This window comes from Rhinatrema bivittatum, chromosome 1 (genome assembly GCF_901001135.1).
Source record: "Rhinatrema bivittatum chromosome 1, aRhiBiv1.1, whole genome shotgun sequence".
Lineage (NCBI taxonomy): Eukaryota > Metazoa > Chordata > Amphibia > Gymnophiona > Rhinatrematidae > Rhinatrema > Rhinatrema bivittatum.
Window position 1 is genome coordinate 568,602,365 of NC_042615.1, and position 19,208 is coordinate 568,621,572.

Here is a 19,208-nt window from a genome sequence, read left to right on the forward strand (position 1 = left end):
TTGAAAAGGAAGACACAACTTTGGTGGGGGGGGGGCAATTTCTTTCTGGCTTCATTTTGACTGGTAGCCTTCTAACCCCCAGCAGTACCTCTTGGAGAGCTGCTGCGACTGTGGCTCTCTGGCTGATTCCTTAGTGACTCATCCTGCCACTGGGTAGGGACTAACTAGGTTCTTGGCATGCACAAAGACCGGAATTGCGACACATACACAGCTTTTAAATTCAACACTCTTTTCTCATTTTGAGAATGTCTCGTATAGCCTTGTTGTTTAAGTGCTGTCCACCCTCTGAGACCATTTCGGTGTACCCAGCATTTTGAGTTGAATGCAGTGTCTTGCTAACATCAGGAAAGGAGACCTTCAGCATTAGAAAAGGGAGCTGCTGTAATTGAAAGCAGCACTGCAGGCTTAACATCTTGATTTTTTTTGCAAGTAAACACAAGCTTTCTTTCCACAGAATATATTGGTAGAGCATTTTCCATCTCAGTAGCATAGCCAGTAATAATGTAATGCCTTGCTCTGTTTTCCCCCCTTCACACACACACACACAATTTCCTGAGTTAAGCCAGGTTATAAGATGGCGGCATCAAAACCTAGAACCGTACAGAGAGTTTTGTGGAGTACAAGACACCTTACACATGTAATAAAAAAAAAAAAAAGACTAAAGTAAATGTGGATGCTGGCAGTTGCAGATGTATTTTTTTTTTCATATAGACTTGGATGATTTGGGAGGCACTGCTTTAAAGGAATTACTTAAAAATCTTTCTGCTGCTGTAGGTGAAGGTGTCACTTCTCTTAGGTCTTCCATGTACCCAATGTGCCTATCCAGGCTAGCTATTCACATTGAGTGGTAGTCCTCACCAGATCAGCTGATGATGCAAGATAATTGCACACAGGTCGCACACAACCCAAATTAAGTGTCCCAAATGGAAGGCGATAACTTTTTAAACAAGGTCAAGGGCAGTTGTTTTTCCACAGAGTATTATCTTTTCGGGAAAGACTAGCATGAGAGGCTGTTCCATTGCACTACTTTTACTTTTCAGCTCGGTTGCACTTTTTTCAGTTTCACCCTTGACCATCTCACCAGGTAGACCCTCTGGTAGAAAGTATGCTGCAGAGGGCAAAAGTTAAAATTCATCTTTGGGGGTAGGAGATTGTTCGGGAATTGTTAAAATGTATCTAAAACCAAATGTTTGTTTGTTTTATTTATTTATTTGTTTAGAAGTTTTTATATACCGATGAACGTTGGGATCATCTCATCGGTTCACATTAAACATAAGTCAGCAACAGGCGCTTTACAATGAAACAAGGAACATGTGTAAATACAGAGATACAGTTGAAAGCAGTACAGAGATAAATTATCAAAATATATAGATTCATTAAAGAAAGTGACAGTTCCAATAACTGGAAATATGATTTCAAGTATACTAGAAACAGACAAGAAGTATCCATTTTATATATTTAAAGACACTGTGCATTTTAAACAGATGATAGCTAAAAGTGTTCTTTGGCAGCATTATGGAAATATCTGAATATGGACATTTTAGGATTCTGAAGACCTGGCTTTTCAAACAGGCTTTTAAACCCATCTTTAGTCTGATATTGAAGCTGTTAAAATGCTGTTTTGGCAATGTTTATAGAATTATAATGTATTTGTTTCATCATATGTTTTGATTTACGATAATATTTTTAGATAGCATTTTATATGTAATGTATTCTTCTGTCTTTGGATATGTATAGACAGGGTAATTTTCAAAGAAAAATGTAAATGTAACATACTATCAGCAATTTTCAAAAGCCCATTTACCCACATTAAGTGCCCTTAACATGGGCAAAATTTATTGACAATTCAATAGCATATATTGGCAGCAATTTTCAAAGGTTAAGTGCACTTTATGTTTTATTCTATTGTATTTTATGTTTTATGTCTAGTTCTCCCATCTTGGGCATGCATTTGAAAAGATGGGTTATAAGTTTTAGAATTAAATAAATAGCTAAATTACTCTTACAATATCTGAATGACATAAAATGGTTGATATTTGTTGGGAAAAAAAAAATTATACTGGCAATCCCTGTGACTTGTCCCACACGCTAAAACCTTTCTCTACTGCTATTCCAGAAGTCCAAGAACCCAACAAAGAAGCATCTCCACGCTGCGGAGATAGAGTTCCAGCTTTTTTTTTTTTCATTTTTGGGCAACACATTAAGGTTGATCCATCATTTCATTTGATGCTGTGGTCTTTCTCGTAACTTGATGCTTCTTTTTAATTAACGTATAACGTAAACACAGATTTAGATTTTGCTGATTATGTACACCAAGGGTATGTATTGTCCTTAAGTGATGATTTCTAATTTAGTTTACTCTTACCATATGATGTTCATTTTAGTAAGATTAGCATTGTTTAGGTCTCTGTAATCTTAACACTGAAATAGCTTGGGGGGTGTAAAATAGGAATAACTAGTAGAATATGGTTTTCACATTTTATGATCAAGTACATGGTTGCAGTAAGTGAGCTTCCTGAGTTAGGTGCACTAGGATTTTCTTTAGACAACCTTTCAATCTCGACTTCCAGTCCCATTCAGATTCCCCCCCCCCCCCCCTCTCCAGGTGATACAACAGGGCCTCTCATAGAACTTTTTTTTTTTTTTTATAACATGGAATTAACACCTAATTTAAAACTAAAAGAAGATTGCATTGAAATGTGGTTCTTGCAGGTTTGAGTTCGCATTGAGCATGCCTTGCTGAGTGATGAGTGCTAGCAAAGACGCACATACCTAAACCGTGATATATTTAATGAATAAGTCCTTGTGACTTCATATTAATTAGCTTCCAAAAACAGCCTTATTCCGCGGGTCCAGCAACTGTTTTCTTTGCGGCAAGCAGGGGTGACAGATCTGTGGAATAAATGTATTCCTCTCCCTGGCTTCAGTCTGTGGGTTTACTTTAAGATATATACATTTATAAATAAACGGGGCTTGTGTGTGCATAGGTGCAGGTGCAGATTGAAGTGGACAATGAATATTCTGTGCAGTTCCAGGCTCTTTTTTTTTTTTTTTTTTTTTCCTTTAATGCTGAAGTGTGAAATTGTAATGAAATGTTTCTCTTGAGATTGTCAGGGCTGGGCAGCCAACGCTGTCTAACCTGACTGAACCTGCAGTTTACAGCCACCTGTTTTCCATTTCGCTGTCTCAGCGCTTTTGTAGATCACACAGGTTTAATCATTCATGACGTTTCAGTGCACTTAGATTAAATTGCAGATGTTGAATTTCTTATTACCGTAAGTGGGATCCTCAGTCCATTAAGCGAATTATTGGAAAAATATTTTGTAGTCTGCTTTCAGAAACATATTTCAACTGATGACTTTGTGGCATGTAGCCGACTTGAAGTATTCCAGTCCAGTTCCCACTATCCCATGACTTCTGAAGTGTGTTATGTCAGCTCGCCTGATTTACAGCAATTTATAAAACAATTCCTAGCTTTAATCCACTCATTCACATAGCTTAATAGGTCTGGCTTACTTGGCACCGTGCTTACAACACTCCGTTTTTCTACTGTACAGAAGTTGTTAGGGATTTTTTCATGCCAAAAATGGATTTAAAAGATGCATGTACTCATGTGAAGTCTTTGTTACAGCTTTAGAAAAAGGGGGGGGGGGGGGGGGGGCAGGAAAGCTGTGACAGAAATATACCCTGGCTCTGTGTTTGGGGGGGAAGGAGGTGTGATTGATTCAGCAAAGCAAGAATTTACCCTTCCCCTTTTTTTTTTTTTTTTTTTTTATGACAATCTTTTGTGTCCATGAGAGAGAAACACAACAGTAAGGAAGAGCTCCCCTGCAATTCGGAATGGTGGTGCGCGTTTGGAAGCGGAATTGTAATGGAAGTGGTGTCTCTATGCTCTGATGATCAGGAAAAAAAAATAGAAAGCATGAAGTTTTATTTTATTTGCATCTTGACCATCTTATTTAAAAAGATTTTATTTTGTTTGTTTGATTGAAAGGTAGTTTTAAGCATGGGGAGGGTAATTTTCAAAGGGACTTCTTCTTCTTCATGTTGCCTGCGGAAATGACCCTTGAGAAAATTGCACTGCTGATACGCATACTCACACTGCACATATGTACTCTTATGTCCATAGCGGAGGGGATGCAGCCGGGTCGGGACATGCATTCACACTTTTTGATTTTCATAGGTTTATGTGTGTGTGTGTAAATTTGGCAAAACGATGTGCACTAGATAGTGGGTGTAACTGTGTGTGCATAGTTTTACAGGAATCATTTTTAAAGCCAACTTAAGTTCACTTTAAAAATTGGTGTAATTTGAGCGCGTAACGGCCTGCAAGTTTGTCCCCTATATTATCCCACTGTTGTACTGCTCATCATCTTATCCCTGACTCTGGCTTGCATTCTCCATGTTGCCATACCATATGCACGCTGGGGTGAAAAAAAAAAGCTTTATAATTTCTGAATTTGAAAAGTATATCTTATTTGCATGGCGGTAACATCATGGCCATATTTACAGATTAAATAAAAGATTTGATTCCTCAGAGATCTTCACTTATTAATGATTTTTTGTCTAGAACCTCAAAATAGGAAAAATCTTTTTTTTTTTTTAATTATTCTTTGGGATGGAGAGGCAGGGGGCGGTTGTTTTTTGTTTTAGTTTTGATTTTTTTTTTTTTTTAACAGCCAGCCAAAAAGAAATAACAAAAGTATACGACGGGTTGATGTTCAGAAAAATTGCTTTATTACAGTTAATATGGAAAGAGAGAACTCCATTCCTAACCGTCATAATATCAGCATTTCTAGAGATGTGAACTCAATCTCTCAGTCATCCCGTCCCCCCCCCCCCCCCCGAGTATTGTCTAAAGGGTTTATTCTGTAGTCCCCAAATGGGGGAAACCTGGCCCATATCCATGTGCATATAAACAGCAGTGTTGGGTAGTGGCTTTTTTTCCCTTCGTTGTCTTGCTTGTACCTTTTTGGATTACGTAAATTTAATTTGTTCATGGGCCTCGTCCTAAACGGTTAAAAACATTTGGTAGCAGCTTGCACTGAATTTTTTTTTTTTTTTTTTTTTTTAAATCCAGCTGACCAGTCAGAACCTGAACGTCCTTAAATAGAGCATACTCCAGTGTCCTGGTTGGAAGCTGTTTTTTGCTTACATGATTTTATTGACCTTGCATTTTACTGAATGCAAATGTGCTCCTGTCTTTCATCCAAAATACACAACCTAAAAGAAGTGACCAAAATAAAAATGAGAGAGAGATGGGGACAAAATGTGGCACGGGAAAGAGACTGATCATTTCAATCTACAGAATACATGTACTGTATATGTAAATCTACGTGCGTGTATGTGCGCATCTGACTTAGAGCAAGTAAGAATTGTAGAGTATTTGATACCAGTGCTTCTTTTCTTAAAAAAAAAAAAAATCACTTTTGGGCTAGATCCATAAGCTCTGTAGTAAAAGTTTTGGGGGGTTTTTTTGTGTTTTGTTGCAGCTGCTATTAACTTATGTGTTTATAGGTTCTTATATTCTGCAAATTACAATGCTTTGACCCAGCAGTCTCCTGTTTCCTTGTATTTGACCGGATCGGTTGGAACCATTGCTAAGATCTAGCACCATGTGTCTTCCTTCACAACTATCCAGGGATTTTTTTTATTGTATTTTATATCCCCTTTAGCTTTGTTTGGTCCGGTCATTGCAGTGCTGGTCCTGGGCAGGGGAGACCGTGCACCCGGACTCCTTCCAGAACTCTGCAGTCACGGGTCCTGCATCCTGCCTCCTGCCACTGGTTGTCACCCTTAGGAAAGGGACTACGTGTTACTCACCCTCTTCCCGCACTCCAAGGCTGTGACTGCTGCCTCCGCAGCATCTCCACTCGACCCAGAGAGCAGCAGCCCCAACCCTGGCATCGAACTTGGGACCCTTCTGCATGGTAGGGTTGCCAACTGTGTCCAGATTTTCAGAACAGATTGATCCAGTCCTGTTTTTATCCCCATTGCATGCAGGGACTTAGTCTCCCTTTTCTCAGGGAACTTTGTAGGGAAGTCAGAACTGCAAGTCCTCGCATGTAGTGAGGCAAAACCAGGACTGGATCAAACTGTCCTGAAAACTTAGAGCCAGCTGGTAATCCTAGCAGCCGTGCCCAGTACCTACCAAGTGAGCTTCCCGGCCGCGGCCCTGTTCTGATCTCTAGCTTTTAGCTCTGCTGAAAATTTGGTAGCTGTAGGCTGAGTACTCCAGGAGATAATGTGCACGCAGACAAAGCAAATGCATAGGTGATTTTATTAATTTTAGAGAAGAAGCTAATGATCAGTCTCTCTTGCTGTCTTTTGTATATATTTACTTATATAGATAACCTCTTTACAGAATGAATGCGCGTTTGCATTTCTTTTCTTTTCCTTGTGAAGAGCAAGAAAATCTTATAAGAAATGCCTTGTCTAATTGCAGCCAGCAGAAAACAAGCCTGGAGGCAAAATGCTTCTACAGAGAGTTTTATGACTTGAAATTCATGGGTTGTTTTTTTTTTTCTCTCTCTCTCTCTTCTGGTGCGTGAGTGTAGACCAAAAAAAAAAAAAACAGTGGTGTGGTCCTATAAATCCCATCTGTTGGACCAGCGGCACAACTTCCCTGCCTGCATTAATAAGAGCAGCCCTCGTTCTCGTCTACGGGAAGCATTTACTCTCCGCGCTGCTGGTAGTGCTGGAAGGAATCCATTCGACCTTGGGAATACTTGTAAAACTTCAAGCAGTGCGATCTCTTTTCAAGATGTTTAATCAAGGAAGCATCCTTGGACTTCACCGAGCCGCTGCCTGCCTCTCTGGTTTTGAAAGGTCAGGGCGCTTTCATTCTGTTTTTGGGGCCCTTGCTTGTGTTGCATTTGGGCCGGTGTTCTCAGGCACACCATAGAATTTTTCTATTTTTTCTTTTTTGGTTTTTCGTTGCTCAGTAGAAACAAGTTCTGCTGCCGTGATCCGGATAAATATAGCCCAGAACGCTTCCCCGCGTGCACGAGGCTTGTCCCCCCCCCCCCCCTCTCCCCAGGCACTTCTTACCCATTTTTGGGAAGAATTGATCTATCTGAGCCTGGGGGGGGGGGGGGGGAAGGGAGGCAGAAGCTGTAAATTCAGAGTGACATCATACGTATTGCTCCCATTGATCCGCTTTTAGACGACTGCCAGGATAAAAGGAAATGGCATCAGGGAGGAAGTCTGCCTCCTCTAGGCACAGATCCCAGGGTGATAATGGAATAATAATAGAAATCACGCCACTGTCAATCGCTGGCTGCATTAGTCCGCGCTGCGTTGCCCCCCTCCTCAGCCAGAGGCTTTCAATGACTTCATTCAAGTGCGGGCTGGATAGTCGGCATACCAGCTGTACAACTCTGCTGATTTGTGTCCCTGGCGTAGGGGTGGATGCTCGAGTGCATGTAGCCGTCTCACGTATGGAGGCTGTGAAAGGTCAGTAGTCAAATGTTTCAGTGTCATTTTTTTTTTCCAGTGTAAATGGGAACCTGGCATTTATTGCCCTGTGCTAATGTAAGAACTGACAAATAGTCTCATCATGTGGGTGGTCTGCTGGGACGTGAGGCGAATGACCTGGCCGTCCGCGTTAGGAGAGCTCGGGAAGGGGGCAAGATTTTAGTTTTCTGTTCATGCCACTTGCAGGTTGGGAGAGAGAGTTCGCTCTGGTGTTGCCTGAACTTCGGTAACACCATTTCAGGCGAGCTGGTTTGCTCTGAGTACTGAACCCTGCCGTCCAACAGTTGAGAGTTTTCTGTAACTTAAGATGGAAAACTATCGAAGAACTTAAAAAGTGCACTTTTTTTTTTTTTTAAAGGCAACAGTAATGATTAAAAGTGAGCGTGGCATGAATAGAATTCAGAGTATGAGATGTTTGCATGAGCTAGAAAAGTAGTAATTAATGGCTCATTGTGAGTACAGAGCTTTTGTTGGAATTGCGCATTTTAAAGATAGCCTTCTCTTCAGGTCCTCTAGATATGAAGCAACCTTCTATCTAAAACAAAAATAATAATAAAAGGTGACGTATTAGCTTGAATGGTAAATGTAAAATTGAACTTGTACGCAGGGTTTTGAAAGGGCAAAATAATCTTACTTTCTCATTAAACCCTGATGGAAATCACACAAGTCTGAATATTGTAGCACTTGCCACTGTTTTAGATGAGCTGATCTAGAAGCGAGTAGAAGAAATTGGATAAATTCCTGTAAATGGGTGGTTTATTTGTTACCATGAGACACTGCAGCTTACACGACTGAGGTAAGCAAAATAAGATCTGACACCGTAGCTGCTTCGGTTTTGTTTGGGTCCTGCACCTACCGTAAGTACTTTAGAAAATAAGTTACAGAATTCTGTATTTCTTTATTAAGTGCATCTTAATTTTAGACTGGTTCATTAGAACAGTTAGTTTGGATAAAGCCAGATTCCTCGGAAGAGTTTGGGCCAACTCACTGACAATGCAGTGACTTAGAGGAGGAACCCGGGTTCCATTCACCGGGTCAGGGGATGCTGCAGAGGCAGCGCTCACAGTCCCTGGGAGGGAAAGTGTCTCTGCCATTGCACCGGTGTAAATGCCTACAGGCCAGACTCGGGTGCGCGCGTTCTGGGCTCCAGAGGGGAGTCATGATGTGTGACAAACCCCCAGCCAAGGACTCTTATTGGGATGGTTAGGCTATTTTGGGGGTGGAGGGAGGTTACATAAATAGGGGGAAAACCCCTAGTAGTTGTGAATGCTTGTGGCATCATAGTACCAAAGATGCCAGTCCTGATTGAGCTGGAGGCCCAATGGAACAGGAGGAAACTGCTGAACCAATAAAAAAAAAAATTGTTTCAAGCTGTTATGGTCTGAAATGGACAGGAATTGTTGCTGTGTCTTATCAGATAGGGTGGAAAATATTTTCTGTTGTAAAGCAATGATGTTTATCCTAATTCAGGGCACATTTGCCAACGTGTCATAGCTGCCTACGTACAGTAGTGGCCCAGCAGGGGACATGTCATTTGCCATTTTCTCAGAAGACAGATTTGTATTTTAAAGTCTGCATTCTTGGAAGGTGTTACTTTAGACTAGTGCCTTACTATCAAACCTTTGTTTTTGTGCCAGTGCAAGCAGCGAAGGAGCTACAATGGGCTTTGTGCTGTATAAATTACTAAGCAGAAAAATCAGTGTTAAACAGTTGTCAGTTCTCTGTGCTTTTGAGTTGGCTTTGTGTTTCAAGAAGGTCCAATACGGTGAGAGAAAATACAATTCAAGGACATGATCCACTTAGAAGTTTTGCAGTGCGGGCTCAGGCAAGTTTTACGGGGCTGGATAATATAATATTAGACCAGCAGTAACAATTATAAAGTACTAATTGAATGGTTGTAGCGGAGTCATGCAAACCCCTCACCTCTCCTTAAAGCAGCTGTTCAACATAGCCAGAATTAGTTCAGAAGACATGAAAATGTTTTTTAAAATTATTGTCGAGGTGCACTTCATAGCTGCTTGCTGTTTAGTAGCAAAACAAAAATGATAGACGTGTCTTAACTCCATTGAACTTTTTTTGGGGAGGGCTGGAAGGTAAAAAAAAAATAAAAAAAAATTGAGAGAACTTTTTTGAATAGTAAATTTGCTGAAAGAATACATAACATAAGTTTGTGATTAATTGAAAGTTAACTGGAGATTTTATCCTGATACCCTCTGAATCTTTTTGTTTCTTTGTTATTATTTTTAATGGAGGAGATGCTACCTTTCAACAGAGAGCATTCTGCAGTGTTTCAGCTTTTCTTAGCATTCAGAGTGAAAGGCTGAGCTTGCTGAGGCCTGTGCTGTCTGACATGTCTTGCAGCTGAAACGCTCTGATAAAAGTTCGAGCGCATTCTTCAAGCTATCCACTTGCCCATTTCTTGGCCCTGTTAGTTCCTCATTTGATCCTATTCCTAGAGCCCTCTTTTTTTCTTTTCTTTTTTTAATTTGGTCTTAATATATTTTACTCCTTTCAATTTTACCTTTTTAACAAAACTCACTTAAAAATATTCCCCCCTTTTATTTATGTTGACCGCTCCCCTGGCCACCCACATTTTAAAGAAATCTCCTTCTGAGCCCCCTTTTCAGCTGTTCGTACTGTGTCCATGTTTTTTCATGCATCGCTGTGATGCCTGCATGGGGTTTTGATAAGTGAGGGAGCCCAGCAGTACCTGAGTGTGCTTGCACTCCATGCTGGTGGGGGGGTTTCTAAATAGAGAGGGTCTTTATGAAACCCTTACAAATCTGAGCCAAAAGCAGGATGTTGATGAAATTTTGTTTTAACTAGCCATCTCTATTCTGTCATTTTCTCCCCCTCCCCCCCCCCCCAACTAATATTGGCACTCCAAAACCAATAAATTATGTTCAACAAATACATCATTGTGTTTTTAGCCCTAGCGTACACTTCAGGGTATATGCAGTCAGCTGTAATAACCGAGAAACAGGTTTGTTTCTCAATGCAGACTTTTGACAGAAAGGGTTCTAAATAAGAAGGCTTTTGTATTTGGTCACCTTTCTCATTAGATCTATCATCTTACTAATACGATGTAAAAGTATGTAAATCTGAGAAAAAAAATACTGAAAAATAGAGACATCAGAGTGACTGCTGATCAAGATCTCTTGCTTGTCCCATTTTTGTTCAAAAGTTTTACAGGCTGAGCTTTTAGCAGGAAATGCTTGAATGCTTTATGCCTTTCGACACAGCCTAAATCATGCTGGTCTCGTCTGCTTGAAGCTTTATTCAAAAAAAAAAAAAAAAAAAGGGATTCCAGGATACCAGCATCCCTTTTCAGTCTGGGGCCAGTGAGAGGGAAGAATCATTCCTCTTGAAAAGTGTAATTATAAGGCCAGGGCTTGTAAACTGCACAAGCACTCAACCTTGGCTGGGGTCTGTGCTTATGGGAAGAAAGCAGTTTTATTTATGACTGCCTTTAGCTTGCACCTGGCTGGCCAAAAAAAATAAAATAAATAAATAAAAGGGAGAACCTCAAAGGGGCTCCAGGATGTGGCATTGAAATGTAAAGAGGGAGGAAACCAGAGGCTGCCCTCCCTTAACGGGGTCTTGCCTGCAGAATGTTAACGTGGGTGCGAGCCTGTTTTCCCATGAAAAAACCGAAAGACATTTTGTGGCCATCCAGGCCTTGGCTGCGCTGCCTCATCTTGGAGAGCTGGAGAGGGGGCTTCCTCTCTGACAAAGGAGCTGCATCTACTACATGGTCCCCTTGCTTTTCTTGGTGCAGCAAAGCACAGAAACCATTTGTTCCCATCCGGCAGTGCATTTTTCAGTGCTGCAGAATTAGCTGAGATTCCACTCAAATATGGCCGCCAACCTTCCTTCTAGGATGCACTAGTCTCTGCCCTCTGTTGTTGAGCTGCCTGCCTCCCTGGCCAGAGCACACCTAACTCTCTCCCTCCATGCCTTGCAGTATTGCCATACCTGGCACTGGCTTAGCCTTATCCACAGGAAAATCATGTCTTCCAAAAAATAGTTTCCCTTTCTTTCCAGTCTCAAGTTCTCTGTTACGGCATGCGTCCTCCAACACAAGTCGCAGCTACTGTAAGCAGGGTTGGGTGGCTCAGCACATCCTAGGGTTAAATTGGAGAGAGAGGGGACTGGGGATTATGTGAGCAGGTAGCTGCAGGGACCAGGATTGCCCTGTCCTGCAAAAGAGAAGTAAAACAAAAAATAAAATTGGAAATTCCATGGTTTTTAGACTCCACAAAATTAACAATGGGTTGTGTGGCACCATGGCGCTATTAGGGGCATTTGTTTCTTTGGGTTTTTTGGTTGGTTTGTTTTTTTTTAATATTTCTTCTCATTTCCATCCTCTTTCATCCCCTCCCACTGACTTGCAGGCAGACAAAGAAAGAAAAAAGCTAGGCAGCACCGCTGCTGTAAACGATCCTAGCACGAGGTCGTTTCCCAGAATCCAGTGTACAGTCTTAACTTGGATTTGCTGTGAATTATTTATTAAATTTGGCAAATAAGCCCAGACTAAACGAGGCACTTAAGCACTCTTGGCTCTTGCTGCCTGAAGTCCTCTTTATTCTTCCTGCTGTACAGCTTCATATTCTTCCTGCTATACAGCTTCAACGTATTCTCCACTCTGAAGCATAACGACGCCTTCCCACCCCAAAACCACCACCAAGTATCTCTCCACATTACTTTTATATTTGGTTCTTATTTATAACCAGCAGGGGCCCAGGAAGAAGCGAATAACTTTTGGTGCTCCGCTGTGGACAGTGTGCTGCCATTCCGTTTCTATTATTGTACGTCGTGATTTCTTTTCGTAGACTTAGAGATATGCCCATAGTAGCTGAATGGAAATCCATTTTGATGTGCCTGAAAGGTGGAATATAAATGAAACAAACGAATGTGATACACAAAGGAATCTTAGATTTGCTGGGAATGTTTGTGGAAATGCACTTTATTTCCCCTCCCCTCCCTCGTTAACGGCGTACGTGAATGTTTAGCAGGTGGGTGGCCTGCTCCCAGCATGCACTGTAGATCTGCGCGACTCCATTCCTCCCCCTGCAAAGTGTGCGTAGCTGAGCATGTGTGTCCCATAAAGAACTGGGCTTCATGTACTGTGATGATGTTGCTTAAAGGTAAACAGTGTTTTGATCTGTTCTAAATATAGAAATGATATATTTCTTTTATAAAGGCCTTGGAAAATGACTTTTAATTAGGCCCCCTGTCTTCCGGAATGCAGACAACAAAACTCTTGAGGTTTTTGCAAAAGTCCCATTATAAAAAGTCTTCACATATTTCAGGATGCATGCTCTAATCGTGCAGGTTATTTGTCAGCTCGTCTGGAGCCTGCTTCAGCTAAACTGTTTAGTCAGCAAAGCTTTCTTCTTACAACACATTTATTTTATTCCCAGCTTCTCCCGGACCAGCTGGTCTTGCTTCTGGAGTCTCTGCTGGAGGAGAAGACGTTATACCCCAGGACTCTGTTGTGCTTGGAGAATACCTACCGCCTTCGGGAGCAGGATGCAGAGGTAATTCATTCACATTTCCAATGAGATACGAGACCCAGCAGTAAAGGTGTCCACATGGAATGTTGGCTGGGCCAGGTCTGTGTTAAGGTGGTTTTTCCTTTAAAAGAGGTGAAAAGCTTGGCCATGGAGGAGAAGAGCAGGTAGGTCTTACCATACAATATTGCACACTGTGTACATCTATAACAATCAGCCAGGTTTTTTTTGGGTTTTTTTGCCTAGGGGAATTTTGCACAAAGAAATTAAAATTTCTGTGCCAAAAAAATATGTGCACAATATCTTAAAATTCTACATATTAGATTTGGCAAAATATTACAATACAATCATTGTCTTTGAGAACTAATTCAATCAAACTGCAAGCCAGAAAAAAAAAAAAAGTTCTCATCCAAAGATGCAGCATTCCCCCAGGAGCACTGTAATAGTGCACCTTAACTAGCAGAGCACAAGGAGGGCTGCAAGCTCCAGGCAGTGCTGATTTCCTGCAGTTGCTAATACTTGCAGCAGTGCAGCGATTTCCGTGGTTGTTGATACAAATGCCAGTTGAAAAAAGTCTGTGCTCTGTGCAGCCCCCTTTTGGCTTCACAGGCAGATTTTGAAATCCATGAAAACCAGAAGCCATGATATAAAGTAGTAGAGCACTCTTCACCCAATAACATTTCTCCCCCTTCTCCAGCTCATCTTCTTCTTTTAGTTCATCCCCCCACAACATACTCTCCCCCCCCCCCCCCCCAGCTCCGTCCCAGCCAGTCTCCACCCCCCACTGCCTCCGCACCAATCCGCCTCCTTCAGTTTCCACCAGCCAGTCTTCACCCCAAGTTTGCTAATCCTCCCTCACCTTTTGATCCACGCAGCAGGTGCCAGCCTCAAAACCTCCATAGTCTTCCCGCACACCGTGACTCTTGAGTTAGAGCCACTTGGGCCTCTGAAATCCTGTGCTGTTCTCCAGGTCTTCTCGTTTTGGGAGAACGATGCAGGAGTTCAGGCACCACACTACTCAAATTCCCTGAGAGCCGCGAGGTACAGAAAGACTCTGCAGCTGTTTCAGGGGTAGTGCCAGGGGAAGTGGGTGACGGGAACGGGAAAAGAGCGTGCGAGCGTGCTGAGTGAGGACCCCAGAAGTTCGTTTTGAAACACCCCCCCCCCCCCGTTCTCATACACAGGCTGCCCAAATTCTGTGGGAGAAGATAATTCTGCATGGGAGGGGGATTCTCTGCAAATTATGCCTTGCATGGCTGTGCTGAAATCTCCCAGGATTAAAGAAAGAAGCTGTTCGCATACGGTAACTTTTAAATTATGACTATAAGAAACAGTAAGCCATGGTAGCAATGGGTAAATATTTAAGGCAGAAATGGCAGTCCTACTTGTGCTTTTCTTTCTGCAGCTTGGCCTGAAGAATTAATAATTCCTACACAGATCAGGTATCTCCTATTCTCATCCTAGCAGAATGGATGCACTCCTATAGTCAACTTTGTATTTTTTATTCGCAGAGAGGCTTTTCAATAATGAGGTGGGGAGGGGGACCCGCTGCTGTGTGCAAAGCTGAACAACTGCATGAAAAGTCAGTCTCTGTTTCAGAAATCAAACGTTAATGAGAACGTTCTCAGCTAAGGAAGCCCTGATTCTTTGTTTTCTTTCATTTCTTCCTTTTTTTTTCTGCTGCCCATAGGAGGTTAATGAGGGTAAAGCACAAGGGAAGAACCAAGCTGTTTGGTTGTATAGCAGTAGTTTCAGATGTGTAGAGGTAGTTATGAGGCAATAACTTAATTTGCAAGGAATACCTGTCTTGAGTATTGGTAGTGGTGAGTATTGCACAATACCCAGCTCTTGACTATATCTGAAAGTAATACTTGAAAAGTCACTAAATTAAAATAAAGGCAAATGTGTTTCATGAATCAAAGAGGATGTTTAATGGGCTTGCTATTGGGAAAGCCACAGTGGTATTGATGCATTAGCAAATTACTAGAAAAAAACATGAACTACTGGTATTTAATCAAAGCTGCTTGCAGATGCCAGAGAGAATCCTTGGGCTCTGTTGATCATAATGTAATTGGAGTTTTATGGTGGTAATTAAAATTGAGGGAGTAAGAAATCTGGCTCATTACTGTTTAGATTAAAATGGCTAGGTAGATATTTGTAGTGCACTTTAGTGCTCTCGTAAATCCAAGCCTCATTCTAAAAGAAGAACTCCAGGGTGCCCAAGTCCAGCACAGAGGAACAGGGAGCAGTGCGGAGCAGGATTACATCAGCCGCCCTTGGTTTCAGCTATTTTGTTGCTGTTTATATACTTTTTCAAATGGCAGGCTATTTTGAATTACAATGCAGACAGCCTTTTCTATTTATGGGTGCTGGTGGAGTGCAGCTTGATAGCAGTGAAATGGCAGTTCTATAACTGTAGAAGCAATAACTGAGGAGAGAGAGGATCAAAGCACTGATCCAGCGAGGGCATCAAATATCAGCAAAGTGAGAGCTAGTATGGCCCTTCCTTTATAATAATCCCAATCAGACTCATCAAACACCTTCTTAAAATTTTGAAACAAGCTAATTCGTAATGACCTTTTAGGGTTTTTTTTTTTCCTTATTTTTTGAACAAGATTATGACCTCAGCCAAGGATTATTTATCTTTAGCTTTTATCTGGCGGAGCAAGGTGAAAGCAAGGACTTGCAGGCTAGATGTTTTAGACATGTTAGCCTGATAACCTTGCTGTTAGCATTTTAACAAGACTCTTAAATTCCTGTAGCTAACGGAGGGCCTGGTTATTTCCCTTTCTTTCCTAATTTATTTTATTCTATTTTGTGTCGGAGGAACACAAATTTAGCAAGATAAAAACCAATAGTGCCATCCTGTTGATACATCATAGGCAGTGTAAAAATGATATCTTAAAACATTTGAATAAGGAATGGTTGATCCTTTGAAATGCAAAAGATGTTACAAGTAAGAGGTTAGAAATATATTCGGCATGAAACTTACTTTATCTAGCTTTCTTTCCATAGTGAAGGTCTGGAAACAAAGGTTATTTTTTTGTTTGCACAAACATTTCAAAAGTGTTTTTTTCCCTACGTGGTGTTATGCCCATTTTTATCTTCCTTTTGGGTTATGGTCAGGACAGAAAACAGCCAGGTAGGCAAATGGAAGAAAAACCATGAAAGAAAAAATAATTCTATTTGTAATTTTGTGATATAAAGGTATACAGTAGTTATTACAAGTTTCAGCTTACAGTATATTCTCTTACAATATATTGACAGTTGAAGAATGCAATGCCCTCTTGGGTGTGCAAGTTGCTGGGTGCAGAAATATTCTCAAATGTTATATTATTTGTACCCCTTGCCATACTATTGAAAGTTTTGTTGGTTTAATTACCATTCTTTTTTCAATTTGCTAGTTCAGGAGTAGCCTAGTGGTTCGAGCAGTGGGCTGCGAACTAGGAGACCAGGGTTTGAGTCCTGCTGTCGCTCCTTGTGACCCCTGGGCAAGTCACTTTACCCTCCATTGTCTCAGGTGCAAACTTATGGGCTGATACAGAAAGAAGCATGGGGCAGCTCTCCCAACCCACGCCCAGGCCAGTGTCCTGGGTGCGCGATTCAGTATCTGCCCGCGTGCAAATGAGGGCCTGCGGTAAAAGGAGGCGCTAGGGACACTAGCGCATCCCTAGCGCCTCCTTTTTGACAGAAGCAGCGGCTGTCAGCAGGTTTGACAGCCGACGCTCAATTTTACTGGCGGGTTCGGAAAACGGATGCCAGCAAAATTGAGCGTCCGTCTTCCAACCCGCAGGCTGTGGGAAGATTTTTAATAATTTTTTTTTAATTTAATATTTTTTTTTTTTTGGGGGCCTCCGACTTAATATCACTGTGATATTAAGTCTGAGGTTGTACAGAAAAGCAGTTTTTTTCTGCTTTTCGGTACACTTTCCCGGTGCCAGCCGAAATTAAAGCCTGCCTTTGGCAGGCTTTAATTTCTGAAAGTAGAATGCGTGGCTCCGCTGGAGCGCACTTTACTGTATCGGCCCGTTAGATTGTAAGCCCTCTGGGGATAGGGAAATACCCACAGTACCTGAATGTAATCCACTTTGAAGCACTGAAAAAAAAAAGTGTGAAAAGCGGAATATAAATCTAAATAAATATCAAATTCTTTTTTAAATTTTTTGTGGTGCTTCTGTAAATAATCTTCTTGAACCTTTCAACCAGTATAGTAGCAGGAAAGTTCTCTTTATCATTTTCTTTTTCTGATTTTAAGTCCGTGGAAAGAAATGAAGGGCTAGATTTACATGAAAAGAAAGTTGGGAAGGGAGTATTCTAATTGAACCCAAGGTCTGAATAAGTGTGGGCGAAGTTGAACCCTTTGGGCACAAATGCTTCATGGTGCATGTGGTGTCCCCTATAAATCCAGTGCCGTTAAATGGCAGCATCATATTTCATAGTCAGTGATTTATCAACAATGGTATAAAACATGCTAGTGTGGTCCAAGTCAGAAAATATACACATACATGTGAGGGTAAATTTAAACAGGTATTATCATTGCATCACATATATCAAACAATATACCCGACTCATGTTTTCACAACAATTTTATTACTCAATTTTTTAAAACAACCAAACAAAAAAACATAATTTATATAGCTTATACAGTACATCTCAACCATTCATTCACACACTCATACCAAACAATATCAACATTAACTGACATAACATATTGCACAATTTTAAAATACAAACATATTGCCACAAAATCCCAATATTGCACTTAAAAGTACAGTTACTACACTTATGCTTCCCCTAGATGTTCCGCTATTTTTTCACACATTTAGGAAACTTGATTAGTAAATTGATACTCCCCTAACTATCATTAATTATTCATTGGAGATATTGATTTTTATACATATTTTTATTTCCAATATTGTTTTTTCTCTTCATATGTCCCTCTCTTCATATGTCCCGACAAGAAGCTCTTGCTTCACCCGTAGGTTTCATCAGGGGTTGTAATTTTCCACTATCCTTCTATATAGGGAAACTCCATCTTAAAAAATTGTACCATGGCGTTAGGCACACTTCAAATTATTTTCCTACCACAGACTTTGGACCAATCTCCATGAACACTGTTGGGCTCCAATTATTCCTTACCCACTCATGAGCATTCTCCCGAATTCACAATCTTCAAAGACAGCCTGTTTTCTCCCTATTCGTCTTCCAGTGGGTTTTCTTCATATTCACGTAACTAGTACCGCAATCCCATAAACACGCCAATTCATTCACTGCCCATATTTCACAGATCTTCCATTGGAAGAAAAGCCGCCGTTGGAAGAAACGCCAAGTCAGAAAACCATGCTAATTGCTTAAAAAATTAACTGTACGGTTATTGATCTTTCACAACCAATGCCGCACAAAGAGCAACTGTGAACTTTAATCTGAGCTCTGACTCAATTCTCTCTTCTCTTCCTCCCCTGCCTGAACCCTTGACCCATAGCAATCTGTAAGCTAACATCGCAGAAGAATGTTACTTATCAAGCGGTCCAGTAGGAGCACGATTGAAAGTTGTTAGAAAGCAGCATTATTAAACATATCGCTATGGGCCAGATGTACTAAAGAGTTTTTCCATTTTGGGTCTATGGGCAAAAACAAGCTTACTCCATTTGGTCTTGTATGCTTAGATGTTGGTCAGAGAAAGAGAACTAAATAAGAAAAGGTCCTAATTTCATGGACAAACCCACAACAGGCAGGAATGTTCCTCTTTGTTTTAGACTCTGGGGTACCTGCAGACCCACTATTCAACAGATGTTTGGTGCCACAGGACTGGAGAAAGGAAATGTAATCCCCTTCATAAAGGAGGTTGGAAGCTACAGGCCAGTTATCTTACCTTGGTGGTGGGAAAATGAATGGGCTGCAGGATTCAAGGCAGCATGGTTTTATCAGAGGCCAATCATGTCAAACAAACTTGATTGATTTTCTTCAGTTAGGAGACCAAATAATTAGATCAAGGACATGTGCTGGATGTGGTTTACATAAACATAGAAACATAGAAATGACGGCAGAAGAAGACCAAACGGCCCATCCAGTCTGCCCAGCAAGCTATGCACTTGAATTTCAGTAAAGGTTTTGATACTGTCCCACACAAAAAGTTCATGAATAAACTGAGCAGCCCAGGGTGGGCCCTAAAGTGAAGGACTGGACTAAAAACTTGGTTGAGTGATAGATGACAGAGGG

At 41.1% G+C, this 19,208-nt stretch overlaps 1 protein-coding gene across 2 annotated transcripts in view; it reads left to right on the top strand.

Moving 5' to 3' along the window:
* The window catches only part of AOPEP (aminopeptidase O (putative)), a 772,742-nt gene that overhangs the window by 694,661 nt on the left and 58,873 nt on the right, over nucleotides 1-19,208 (top strand). For both annotated transcript variants that reach the window (XM_029617464.1, XM_029617473.1), the window contains one exon: nucleotides 12,900-13,016. In XM_029617464.1, coding sequence (XP_029473324.1) covers nucleotides 12,900-13,016 — 117 coding nt within the window. The remainder of the gene's footprint in view (nucleotides 1-12,899; nucleotides 13,017-19,208) is intronic.